Source organism: Zonotrichia leucophrys, chromosome 11, assembly GCF_028769735.1.
Source record: "Zonotrichia leucophrys gambelii isolate GWCS_2022_RI chromosome 11, RI_Zleu_2.0, whole genome shotgun sequence".
In the NCBI taxonomy this organism is placed as follows: Eukaryota; Metazoa; Chordata; class Aves; order Passeriformes; family Passerellidae; genus Zonotrichia; species Zonotrichia leucophrys.
In genome coordinates, this window is record NC_088181.1 from 1,423,191 (window position 1) to 1,435,336 (window position 12,146).

Consider the following 12,146-nt stretch of genomic DNA (forward strand, 5'->3'; position numbering starts at 1 on the left):
TAATTAAAAACAGGATGAGTTAATTGGTATTCATTTATGTGGCAGATGTTTTTAATTGAGATACGAAACAATTTACCTGTTTACATAAACAATAGCAAATGAAGGCTTGTAAAACAGAGAGGGCACCTTTTTTTTTTGGCTTTTTTGTTGTTGTTTCGAGGAAAAAATCAAACCCATCCCCATCCCCCACCACTGGCCATGCCAGCTTGGGGCTGTTGGCACTGCCTTGGTGGCACCGAGCCAGCTGCTTTGGGTCTCTGGCTGGGTGGGTTTGGGTTAAAAACTGGGATTTTGGGGTGCATTGAGAGCCTGGCTGTGGGTGCTGCTGTCCCGTGTGGAGCTGTGCTGTCACTGCCACACCGCAGGGCTTGGGACCTGCTGGGGGTTGGTGGCCTGGAGTTGGTGCCCATGGGGCATCTGCCAGCAGGGCTGGCACTGCAGGATGTGGGGGCTCAGGAAGCAAAGGCAATTGGGGTGTCCCTGAGCTGGGGAAGTGTGCTTTAGCCTGGGAAATTGGGGTGTACTTGGGGAAATATGCTTTACCCTGGGAAATTGGGGTGTCCCTGAGCTGGGGAAATGTGCTTTACCCTGGGAAATTGGGGTGTCCCTGAGCTGGGGAAATGTGCTTTACCCTGAGAAACTGGGGTGTACCTGAGCTGGGGAAATGTGCTTTAGCCTGGGGAATTGGGGTGTCCCTGAGCTGGGGAAATGTGCTTTACCCTGGGGAATTGGGGTGTCCCTGAGCTGGGGAAATGTGCTTTACCCTGGGGAATTGGGGTGTCCCTGAGTTGGAGAAATGTGCTTTACTTGGGAAATTGGGGTGTCCCTGAGCTGGGGAAATGTGCTTTACCCTGGGAAATTGGGGTGTACCTGGGGAAATGTGCTTTACCCTGAGAAACTGGGGTGTTCCTGAGCTGGGGAAATGTGCTTTACCCTGGGAAATTGGGGTGTACCTGGGGAAATGTGCTTTACTTGGGAAACTGGGGTGTACCTGAGCTGGGGAAATGTGCTTTACTTGGGAAATTGGGGTGTACCTGAGCTGGAGAAATGTGCTTTACCCTGGGGAATTGGGGTGTACCTGAACTGGGGAAATGTGCTTTACTTGGGAAATTGGGAGGGGTCCCAGCTGGGCCAGGGGCACAGGAGCTGTCTCAGGGTGCCCCTGGGGTGACCTGCAGGGGCTCCCCAGGACTGGGGCTGCCTGGATCTGGGTTCCTTTACAGATTGTTCAGAGTTTGATTAATTGGATTTAATTTTGAAGGGCTTCGTTTGTGCTGGTGAGTGCTGGGTGTGGATTGCTCCCTGCTGGGCTGGCTCCCCAAAATGAGCACCTGGGACACCCCAGTGATGGGTGGGCAGCATCATCATGGAATCATGGAATGGTTTGGATTGAGAGGGGCCTTAAAGCTCAGCTCATTGCCCTGCCATGGGCAGGGACACATCCCAGGGTGCTCCCAGCCCTGTCCAGCCTGGCCTTGGGCACTGCCAGGGATCCAGGGCCTCCCCACCATCGCAGAGAACAATTCCTTCCCAATATCCCATCTCAACTCACCCTCTGTCAGCATCCCACAGCTGCACTCCTGCCTTGTCCTGCTCCAAGTGCAACTGGGGATGCACTCCAAGCTGCATTTTGTCACCTTTGTCACATTTGTCACCATGGCCCAAAGAGGGGATCAGGATGGGTGCAGGGCAGGAGGGAGCTGATCCCAGAGATCAGAACAGGATGGGTGCAGGGCAGGAGGGAGCTGATCCCAGAGATCAGGATGGGTGCAGGGCAGGAGGGAGCTGATCCCAAAGATCAGGATGGGTTCAGGGCAGGAAGGAGCTGATCCCAAAGATCAGGATGGGTGCAGGGCAGGAGGGAGCTGATCCCAGAGATCAGGATGGGTGCAGGGCAGGAGGGAGCTGATCCCAGAGATCAGAACAGGATGGGTGCAGGGCAGGAAGGAGCTGATCCCAGAGATCAGGATGGGTGCAGGGCAGGAAGGAGCTGATCCCAGAGATCAGAACAGGATGGGTGCAGGGCAGGAAGGAGCTGATCCCAGAGATCAGAACAGGATGGGTGCAGGGCAGGAGGGAGCTGATCCCAGAGATCAGGATGGGTGCAGGGCAGGAGGGAGCTGATCCCAGAGATCAGAACAGGATGGGTGCAGGGCAGGAGGGAGCTGATCCCAGAGATCAGATCAGGATGGGTGCAGGGCAGGAGGGAGCTGATCCCAGAGATCAGGATGGGTGCAGGGCAGGAGGGAGCTGATCCCAGAGATCAGGATGGGTGCAGGGCAGGAGGGAGCTGATCCCAGAGATCAGGATGGGTGCAGGGCAGGAGGGAGCTGATGGTGGCTGATGGTGCCCTGAGGTCCCAGCAGCTCTGCCGGGCTGGTGCACGTGGCTGGCGCTGCTGCCCGGCCTCAGGCACTGCACGCCTCCAATTCCAAACCTGCTCCAGCTGGGACAGCTCCTGCCCTGCCATCTTATCGGGGAGTTGTTCTTGGCCCCGCCGGCTGCGGCAGCTGAGGAGCAGGAATGCTTCCCTGCCTTTGTTTCGCAGGCAGCCTGGCTTGGGGAGACGTCGCCTCCAGCATCTGGATTTCATTTGTGGCCATTTGGAGAGCATGAAGGATGCTGGGCGCTGAATTCCCTTTAACCCCTTCCTCACCCGGGCAGCTTTGCCTGCAGGGAGCCGCAGCTTTCCAGCGGCCACATCCAGGGCAGCTCCGTGCCTGCCTCACTCCATCCCTGGGGAAGGGAGAGCAGGGCAGCCAGCCCGGGCATCCTGGAGCTGGCACATCCCACTTGTTGCCTGGGAGGAGGCAGGGCAAGGCTGCCCGGGGCTGTGGGAACAGCACGGGATGGGATGGGATGGGATGGGATGGGATGGGATGGGATGGGATGGGATGGCTGCCAGCCCCATCCCTCGGGCACTGCCCCTGCCCCTCCGGATGCCCACTGGAATGTGTGACAGTGTCACCCTGCCCCGGGGATCAAGCCCTCCCTGCCGTGTGACAAATGGGGGGCTGGGGGTCACACGGGGGGTGCGGGGGTCCCGCATCCGCCGGCCCCGGGGGCAGGGTGGGGAGCGGCCGCTCCCGCCGGCCCGGCAGAAAATACTAATCCTTTTATTTTTATATTATTACTTATTCATCTGGGCTGCACAGACCTAATGGAAACCAGATGGAGGAAAACAGACACGGCCCTGAGCGGCTGGGACAAATTACCCCAAAGAGAGAAAAAAATAGAGGGAAAAATAATTCCAGTGGAGTTGGAGTTGGAGCTGGAGCTGTGCTGGGGAATCTCTGGTTGAAGGTGCTGAGGGGAGGCTGCACTGTGCTCCCCAAAACCTCCTTTGCTCTCCTGCAGAGGACCTGGGTTGCTGGCACAGCTGTGGTTGGGTCCTCTGGGCATTCCAAGCTCTGTATCCCATTGGATTTGGGACCATTCCTGTGCCTGCCTGGCTGTGTTTGGGTTGCAAACACCTCAGGGAAAATTTAAAACTTAAAGGCAAAAAAGAAAACACAAGAAAAACCAGAACCAGGCCCCGTTTCCCTGAGTTCTTGCTCAGCTTGATGGAAACTTTCCTGCTGATGGGAAGCTGTGGAAAAGCCATGTCAGTGCCAGGATGAATGTGTGCATGTTTTCTCCTTGGTGTGGGGATGTGCAGGGAGTCAGGGCAGCGAGGGGGACCAGTCAGGGCTGGCATGGGGGGGATGCAGGCAGGGACCATGCCAGAGATGCAGGCCAGGATGCTGCCAGGGGTGTGACAGGGACAGGGATGGTGCCAGGGATGCAGGCAAGGGCCGTGTGGGATCCAGGTGCTGCAGCTGTGACCCCTGTGCACGCTCAGGGCTCATCCTCTGCTGCCAGAGCTGGATCCTGCTCTGCTGAGTGACGGGGGAAGCCTGGAAGGCTGGAGGAGTTTTGCCCAGAGATGGACATTTCCATGAAAAGGAAAATAAAAGTTTTTCAAAACAAATCATTTCTTCTGGCAGGGCCTGTAAGGAAGTTGAGGTTTTGGGGGGAGGGAAGCTGCGTGGTCTTGGGGGTTCTACTGTGGCTGGGCAGGGAGAAGGGAGCAAGGAACAGGGAACTGCAGCATTCCAGTGTGGACAGAGCGGGATAGCCATGGTGCTGGAGCCTTCCAGAAGGATCCTGTGCGTGACCAGCTGAGATTTTGGCTCCTGCCAGCATCTCCTGGTGCTCTGTGTGCCACTGCCTGCGGCACCACCCCGATGGCATCTCGGTGGGGATCAGGCCCTGCTTTTACTTAGCCCTGCCAAAGTGTTGTGGCCGGGTTCAATTCACCTCCCCACAGTTGCCCTGGATTAAGGATGGATATTGGATTAGTGATTATCAGCCAGGCACAGGGGGTCCCCATGGCCGGGGGTGGCCGTGGTGGCCGCTTCCATCTTTGGCTGGAGCCGGTGGCAGGGCAGGCACGGTGACAGTGACAGATCCCCACAGCTGCCAGCACTTGTGGCCACCTGTCAGGGCCGGCGTGGCAGCCAGGGGGCCAGAGCCTGCCCCGGGGCCGTGTCTGCAGGGGATGGTGCTGGCATGCTCCCCCCTCGGCAGGGAATGCACTGCTGGGAGTTATTTGGGGCTGGGAGGGAGGTGGTGATGCCCTCTGGGGTGATGGTGATGGTGATGATGATGGCTGGAGCTCCAGAATTCCTGGATTGCAGGACCTGCCCTTGCAGGGCCACTCGTGTCTGGGCAGGACAGTCACTGGTGGATGTGAGGGTCCTGCTGCTGTCACTGCCACTAAACACTGGCTGTAATGACCCCACAATCTCTGCCAGGGGCTGTGCCAGCCCTGGGTGATGCTGCCAGGCATGGTGAGGGGTCAGCAGGCAGCAGGAATTCCCAGGATGTGTCACTGTGACAGCAGTGATGTGACACAGGCTGGGGCAGGCTTGGCACTGCAGGGGCAGAGCGGTGCCAGCGCTGTGTCCATGAACAGCAGCTCCATGCCCTCCCACCACCCTGTGGCACACAGCACACCGGGCACCGTCCCTGTCACCCGAGTCCTCTAGTAGCACTGGTGATGCCCAGCCCAGCCTGATGTCCCCAGGTGTCCCCTGTACCCCTGACCCCAGTTTGGCAGGGAATCCCAGCCCTGCCTGGCACACCCTGCTCACCTCCCCGTGCCCTCTTCCCGCAGATAACGCGGAGACCGCCGCCATGCCCGACTCGCCGGCCGACGTGAAGACGCAGGCGCGCTCCTCGCCGCCCAGCATGCCCCCGCCCGCCGCCCAGGGAGCCTCCCGCCACCCCTCCTTCACTCCCAGCACCAGTGAGTACCCTGGCACGGGCTGCCAGCCCGGGGCTGTGCCCAGCTCCTCCTGATGGGGCCAGCAGCGCGCTCGGTGACAGCAGGTGACACACGGGTGACAGCAGCTGGCCTCAAGGCTCTGCTTGGGTGCACGTTGCCAAGCCATGGCTGGCAGTGCCCTGTGAGGTCCCTGGGGACAGGGACATCCTGCCAGCCAGTCACCAAGTGCTGGCACAGGGCAGTGTGTGGTTGGAGGGTGGTGGGGTTGGGGGAGTTCCTGTGGATTGCAGATGGCCCCATGCGTGTGGGGACACATCTGTCCCTCTGCATGTGGCACCAGTGGTGGCAGGGCAGTGTCATGGCCAGCCACAGTGACTGGGAGCTCCTTGTCCTGCCCAGGCTGTGGTGTGGTGGCATCAGGGGACTCCAGGGAGGAGTTTCAGTCTCTGTAGTTGGGTGGGGACAGCCACCCAACGTGGTGGTGGCACCAGAGGCACGTGGGCTCATTGCACACCCATAGGGTTTGCACCAGGGGTCTGTCACTGTGCTGATGTCACTGTCCTGGCCCGTGGATGGACAAGGCACAGGCAGTGCAGGATCCAGACAGGCAGGGGACAAGGCTGGGCCCTGGCAGGAGTGGCAGTGGCCACTGCCAGAGGCTGCTCCAGTTCTGCTGAGACTTTTCCTGGGCATGTGCATGTGCAAGGGTTTTGCTCGTAGCTGTTTCTTGCTCAGAAAAACCCCAGTGGGGAAGAAAACACCCCAAAACAACCCCCAGGATCCATCCCCTGACACCTGCACCCCCCAGCAGCGACTCTGGACTGACTAGAAATCAGTTTGTGCTTGGCCGTGCTTGGTTGGTTTGGGTGTCAATCCCAGCCCTGTGCTGATGTGGCAGCCCAGGTGTGGCTGGCTCTGAGATGAGGGACCAGGAGTGCAAATGTCCTCTGCACCACAGCCCAGCACAGAGAGGGGTTCAGGACACAGGGCTGGGGGTGCAGGCAGCCTCTCTGCCACTGCTCAGCACGGAGCAGGATTTGAGATGCAGGGCCAGGGGTGCAGGCAGCCTCTCCATCCCAGCTCAGCATGGAGCTGGGTTTGAGACACAAGGCTGGGGGCATGGAGCAGCTTGGCATGGCCACCACGGCGTTTTGGTTGTTCTTGGCCTTGGGGGACCTCATTTGGTCCCTAAACTGTCAGGATTTTATCAGGAAGCCAAGCATCCCTGTGAACCCTGCCTGTGGCCGCAGTGGGACACAGGGACACAGCTCCCTGGTGGGTCTGGCGGCTTTGCCCATGGCCCATGTGCCCATGGTGAGGAGCATCCCGTGCAGGGCCCCGGGCCGAGAGCTGCCCCCTCTGCTCTCTCATCATAGCGTGTTTTATTTTGCTTGCAGATCGAGACGCTGGCCCTCCGACGTTTCTGCCTCGCGGCCGTTTTCATGGTTGCTTGAAATGGTCGATGGTCTGTCTTTGTAAGTAAAATGAAACACCCGCTCTCATGAGAGACCGAGCACAGCCAAGCCCCGGGGTGCTCCCCTCGCCAGTCACAGGGATGGGACCCCCAGCCCCATCCCAGCCAGGGACACGTGTGCTGTGCTGTCCAACTTGGGCACGCAGCTGTCGCGGGAATAAAGCCCTGCTGGCTGCTGGGGTATTTTTGGCAGCTCTTCAGCGGGCGGTGGGCACTGCCTGGCCAGAGAGTGAGCGGAGAGGGACCCCCGAGCAGGCAGGGCTGGCAGGGCAGGGCAGGGCAGCACCCCCAGGTCAGTGCAGGGGGTCCCAGAGGGGACAGGCATGTGTGTGCCAGGGGACAGGCGCGGCGTGCTGTCGGGACATGGGTGACACGTGTTGTCACCCGCGCTGTTGGGATGTGGGTGACATGTCTTGTCACCCATGCTGGCTGGGACATGGGTGATGTGTGTTATCACCCATGATGTTGGGACACGTGTGGTCACCTGCAGAGTCAGGACATGGGCAATGCGTGTTATCACCTGTGCTGGCTGGGACATGGGTGACACATGTCGTCACTCACAGCATTGGGACATGGGTGTCGTGTGTTGTCACCCATGACATTGAGACCTGTGTGACACGTTGTCACCCATGCCATCGGGACATGGGTGATGCATGTTGTCACCCACAACACTGGGACATGGGCAATGTGTGTTGTCACCCATGCCATTGGGACACGGGTGATGTGTGCTGTCATCCACGCCGTCGGGACAGGGGTGACAGCCATTGTCACCTATGCTAGCCAGGAAAAGGTCCCTGTGCTCATGTGGGGCTGGTGCAGGAGAGCAGGGTCTGCCACTCTGATAGCTGGCACCCCAGAATATCCCCCTGGGTCAGTTGGTGTGCGGTGTGCAGGCAGCTCCTGTCCTGGCTGAGCGGGCAGTGGGGACAGAGGTGGCAGTGGCATTCTGCAAGCCAGGCTGGGCTCCCTGGGAAATGGCTCATGGGTTCTCTCTGGGAGTGCTGAGCAGCTCCCCAAGGGGAGGATGGAGCCCCTTCCCTTGGCTGCTTGGCTGTTGAGGAGCTGGTCAGGCCCTCACCATGCTGGGGGATGCTCTGCATCCCCTCCTTCCCTTCTCACCAGTCCAGGATGCAGCCCCGGGGATTCACCAGCATCCTGAATCCCTCCAGGGGGTGCCAGCCCCACATTACCCAGCAGGACACTCTGGTCCTACCATCCCACCTTGTCCCCACAGTGCCATGGCACAGCCACCCACTCTGACCCCCCATTCCCTGTGTCCCCAGTGATGAACGGGAGCAGCCACTCGCCAACCGCCATCAATGGGGCTCCGTCCACCCCCAACGGGTTCAGCAACGGGCCAGCCACCTCCTCCAGCGCCTCCCTGTCCACCCACCAGCTCCCTCCAGCCTGTGGTGCCCGCCAGCTCTCCAAGCTGAAGCGCTTCCTCACCACCCTGCAGCAGTTTGGGAACGACATCTCCCCCGAGATCGGGGAGCGGGTGCGCACCCTCGTCCTGGGGCTCGTGGTACGTCCTGGGCTCAGCCAGGGGACCCCACATCTGGGGATCCTGGGTTTTCTTTTGGGGATGGAGGTGCTGCTAAAAGGGAAAGAGTGGCCTAGATTGATCTAAACCCTGGAGGAAAGGGGGCTGTTTTCCCAGCGTCTCCTGGGATCTGCACAGCCAGTGCAGGTTGGTCCTGGCTGCTGGCATGGCCAGTGAAGCCTTGAGGGTGGTTTTCCCTTGAGCGTGGTTTCTCTGTGGGCCTGGCAGAGGAGCAGCAATGGGGGAGGGACAGGCAGGGGTGCCCCAGGGGTGCTGAGCCCAGGCTGTCCCCACAGAACTCCACCCTCACCATCGAGGAGTTCCACGCCAAGCTCCAAGAGGCCACCAACTTCCCGCTGCGACCCTTCGTCATCCCCTTCCTCAAGGTGGGTCTCCAGCCTGGGCAGGGTGGGATTCATGGCTGCATTTCAGCGCAGGGGATTTGGGGGTGCCTTTGGGGATTTGGGGGTGCCTTCGGGGCTGGCAGCTGCCCGTGGCTCTGCCCGTGTCCCCCCAGGCACACATGCCCCCACACGTGTGGAGTCATGCAGGGCCAGGGCTGGTTGCAATAAAGAGAGGGGTCAGCCCACGTGGTTGCCACTTGCAATTGCAAATTCATTAAAAATCCCCCTTTTTTTAAAATTGCCTTTTAATTTTGTGCTGACTCTGCAGCGTCACCCTGCTCTGGAGGGATTTGCCCGGTGCTGGCACACCTGGCAGCACAGGCATTGCCAGCAGATGTTTGAGCCCGCTGTCCCTTGTCCATTGCTAGCAAAGTAATAATTAAAAAGTGCAGAAATAGCCCCTTTTCTACTTCTGCATGGCAGCCCCCCCAGAGCAGGGGTCTGTGAGTGGAGGTCTGTGTTTATCACAGGAATCTGCTGGCGTGGTTTTCTCCAAGCTGAGCTGGAGGGGGACAGCAGTTTGCAGGGGTTTTGGGCTCCTGTCAGTGTGCAGGGGTTTTGGGCTCCTGTCAGTGTTCAGGGATTTGGGGCTCCGTGGGAGCAGGGAAGGTGACCTGGCAGGCCCCAGCAGGCGCTGGTGGCCCTGTGGCTCCAGGCAGGCTGGGATCCATCCCCGCTGTCCCCGTGCCAGGAGCGCAGCGGCCGCCCTGGCACCCCGCTCCCAGCTGTTCCCACCACCCGGCCCAGATGTTTCTCATTATCCTAACTGCAACCAGCCGGGCTCGGCGTGCTTCCCAGACTGGGGACTTGCTGTTTTTGTGGGATTGCTCCCCCCCCCGGGCCAGGCAAGGGAAGGGGAGGGAGGGTCTGGCCCTGCTCACCGCAACTGCAGCTCGGGCTGTGGCGCTAACGTGTCCCACAGATGGGATTTGGCTGCGGCTCAGCTGCCTGAGGCAAAATTCAGGGCTGGCAGCCAGAGAGCCGGGCAAAAGGGGGTTCTGCTGCTTAATTCTGCTGCTTAATTCTGCTGCTCCTGGGGCTGCAGCGCCGTGGGGGGACACGGTGGGTGGGTAGGAGGGGAGTTTACAGCTGATCCTTACAGCTGTGGGTGCCACAGGGGCTGTGGGGGTCCCATAGGTACAGTCCCCACGGAGCAGTCATGGGGACAGTGTGGCTGAGGTGGCTGAGCTGGCCCAGGGATGATGCTCTGCGGCCCCTGCCAGATGCAGGAGGCTCTGTTGAAGCTGTGTCTGACCCCTGTGGGGTGCCACACACATTCCCCAAAAGCCCACCTGGCCCCTGGGCACACTGCTGGCATCCCTGGGAAAGGGAGCAGGACCCCAAAGGGAAAGCACCCCCTGGCACCCCGTGCCCATGGCGAGCTGGGGGCACAGCCAGGCTGCTCGGGGGGGCTGCAGGGCTGTGGAATGGACTGTCACCCCCTCCACAGGCCAACCTGCCGCTGCTGCAGCGGGAGCTGCTGCACTGCGCCCGCATGGCCAAGCAGACCCCGGCCCAGTACCTGGCCCAGCACGAGCAGCTGCTGCTGGACGCCAACGCCTCCTCTCCCATCGACTCCTCCGAGCTGCTCCTGGAGGTGGGCGAGAGCGGCAAGAGGAGGACGCCAGACAGGTGCCAGCCTGGGCAGGGGCGTGTGGGATCCTTCAGGGGCACAGCCCTGAAAAGGGGAGGCTGTTCCGGGGGGCCCAGTGGGGACCAACCTCCTCTCCTCCGGCCAGGACCAAAGAGAACGGTTTGGACCGAGACCCCCTGCACCCCGAGCACCTCAGCAAGCGGCCGTGCACCATGAGCCCAGCGCAGCGCTACAGCCCCAGCAACGGGCTGAGCCACCCCCCAAACGGGCTGGGGCACCCCCCCGCCGGCCCCCCCCTGCCCCAGCACTACCGCCTGGAGGACATGGCCATGGCGCACCACTACCGGGACAGCTACCGGCACCCCGAGCCCCGGGAGCGCCCGCGGCCCGCCGGTGAGCCCTGCTGCGCCCGGGCACGGGGGGAGCGGGGCTGGGACCCCCCGAAGGGAGAGGGGTCCTGCAGGGCTGACCCTGCTCTGCTCTTGCCCCGCAGCCGTGCACGGGACGCGGCAGGAGGAGGTGATCGACCACCGGCTCACGGACCGGGAGTGGGCCGAGGAGTGGAAGCACCTCAACAATGTAAGTGGTGTCCCTGTCCCATCCCGTCTGTGTGTCCTTCCACTCTGCCCTTAATCCCTTATGGGGGTTTCCTCCCGAGCATCCTCTGCACCCTGGAGCTGGCACAGCCTGGCGTAGCCCAAATCCCCCTGCCCAGTGTGGGCACTGAGCCCCCCGTGCTGGGCACTGAGCCCCCAGCTGCCTGCAGCAGAGCCCCCTCCCCACGCCCGCTGTTGCCCCCACAGCTGCTGAACTGCATCATGGACATGGTGGAGAAGACGCGGCGCTCGCTGACGGTGCTGCGGCGGTGCCAGGAGGCCGATCGCGAGGAGCTCAACCACTGGATCCGGCGCTACAGCGACGCCGAGGACATGAAGAAAGGCAGCCCCCCCTCAGCACGGCCCCACAACTCCTCCTCCTCGGCCGCCGCCGAGGCTCCCCAGTTAGGTACTGACCCCCGGGCTGCCTGCGGGGGCTGCGCCCGCTCCGGGTGCCCGCGCCGCTCTCCCGGGGGTCTGGCACTGCCGGCAGGGGCGTTCCCAGGGGATGGCATCTCCTAAGGGCGTCCCCTCTCTCCTTGGCAGACGCTCACCGGGACTTCGCGCCGCGGCCGCTCTCCGGGTACATGCCCGAGGAGATCTGGAGGAAGGCTGGTGAGTGCGGGGTGGACACAGCCCCTGGCAGGGCTCTGCCCAGCTCCCCTCATGGGGATGCCTGTGGTGCAGGAGGAATTTGGGGTAGTTTAGCGGGAAGGGGGGTGCTGGGGCAGTGGCACACCGCGGCCACGCTCGGCTGCTGCCTTCCAGAAGAAGCCGTGAACGAGGTGAAGCGCCAGGCCATGTCCGAGCTGCAGAAGGCCGTGTCGGACGCCGAGCGCAAGGCCCACGAGCTGATCACCACCGAGCGCGCCAAGATGGAGCGGGCCCTGGCCGAGGCCAAGCGCCAGGCGTCCGAGGATGCCCTCACTGTCATCAATCAGCAGGAGGACTCGAGCGAGGTGGGGACCCTGGGGACGGCGTGGTGGCAGTGCTGGTGTGTGGGACCTGCTTGTCATGCCATTGATGTCACAGCATCTGCGTGCGAGGGTGGGAATGGGAGCGTGCAGCAGCACCCTGGGATGGGAGGAGAGGGGAATTCCTGCACCAAGGTGGGGATGCAGGGTGTGGGCAATGATGGGAGGCATGGATGTGGATGCAGTCTAGGATGATGTGCATAGTCTGGGATGTTGTGCATGGTCCAGGGTCGGGTTGTATGGTCTGGGATTAGTGAGACCTGGTTCAGGATAGGGGAGTATGGTCCAGAAT

At 61.4% G+C, this 12,146-nt stretch overlaps 1 protein-coding gene across 7 annotated transcripts in view; it reads left to right on the forward strand.

The window, feature by feature from the left end:
* The window catches only part of CBFA2T3 (CBFA2/RUNX1 partner transcriptional co-repressor 3), a 29,060-nt gene that overhangs the window by 12,663 nt on the left and 4,251 nt on the right, over positions 1 to 12,146 (forward strand). For 4 of the 7 annotated variants that reach the window (XM_064723545.1, XM_064723546.1, XM_064723543.1 and 1 more), the window contains exons 2-11: positions 5,159 to 5,290; positions 6,667 to 6,744; positions 8,027 to 8,268; positions 8,583 to 8,672; positions 10,141 to 10,322; positions 10,430 to 10,677; positions 10,778 to 10,863; positions 11,088 to 11,289; positions 11,427 to 11,495; positions 11,649 to 11,839. In XM_064723545.1, the coding sequence (XP_064579615.1) occupies positions 5,179 to 5,290; positions 6,667 to 6,744; positions 8,027 to 8,268; positions 8,583 to 8,672; positions 10,141 to 10,322; positions 10,430 to 10,677; positions 10,778 to 10,863; positions 11,088 to 11,289; positions 11,427 to 11,495; positions 11,649 to 11,839 (1,500 nt within the window). In that variant the 5' untranslated portion in view covers positions 5,159 to 5,178. Of the gene's footprint in view, positions 1 to 175; positions 266 to 5,158; positions 5,291 to 6,666; positions 6,745 to 8,026; positions 8,269 to 8,582; positions 8,673 to 10,140; positions 10,323 to 10,429; positions 10,678 to 10,777; positions 10,864 to 11,087; positions 11,290 to 11,426; positions 11,496 to 11,648; positions 11,840 to 12,146 lie in introns of those variants that run through there. The other 3 variants (XM_064723541.1, XM_064723540.1, XM_064723542.1) reach the window with 3 other exon arrangements.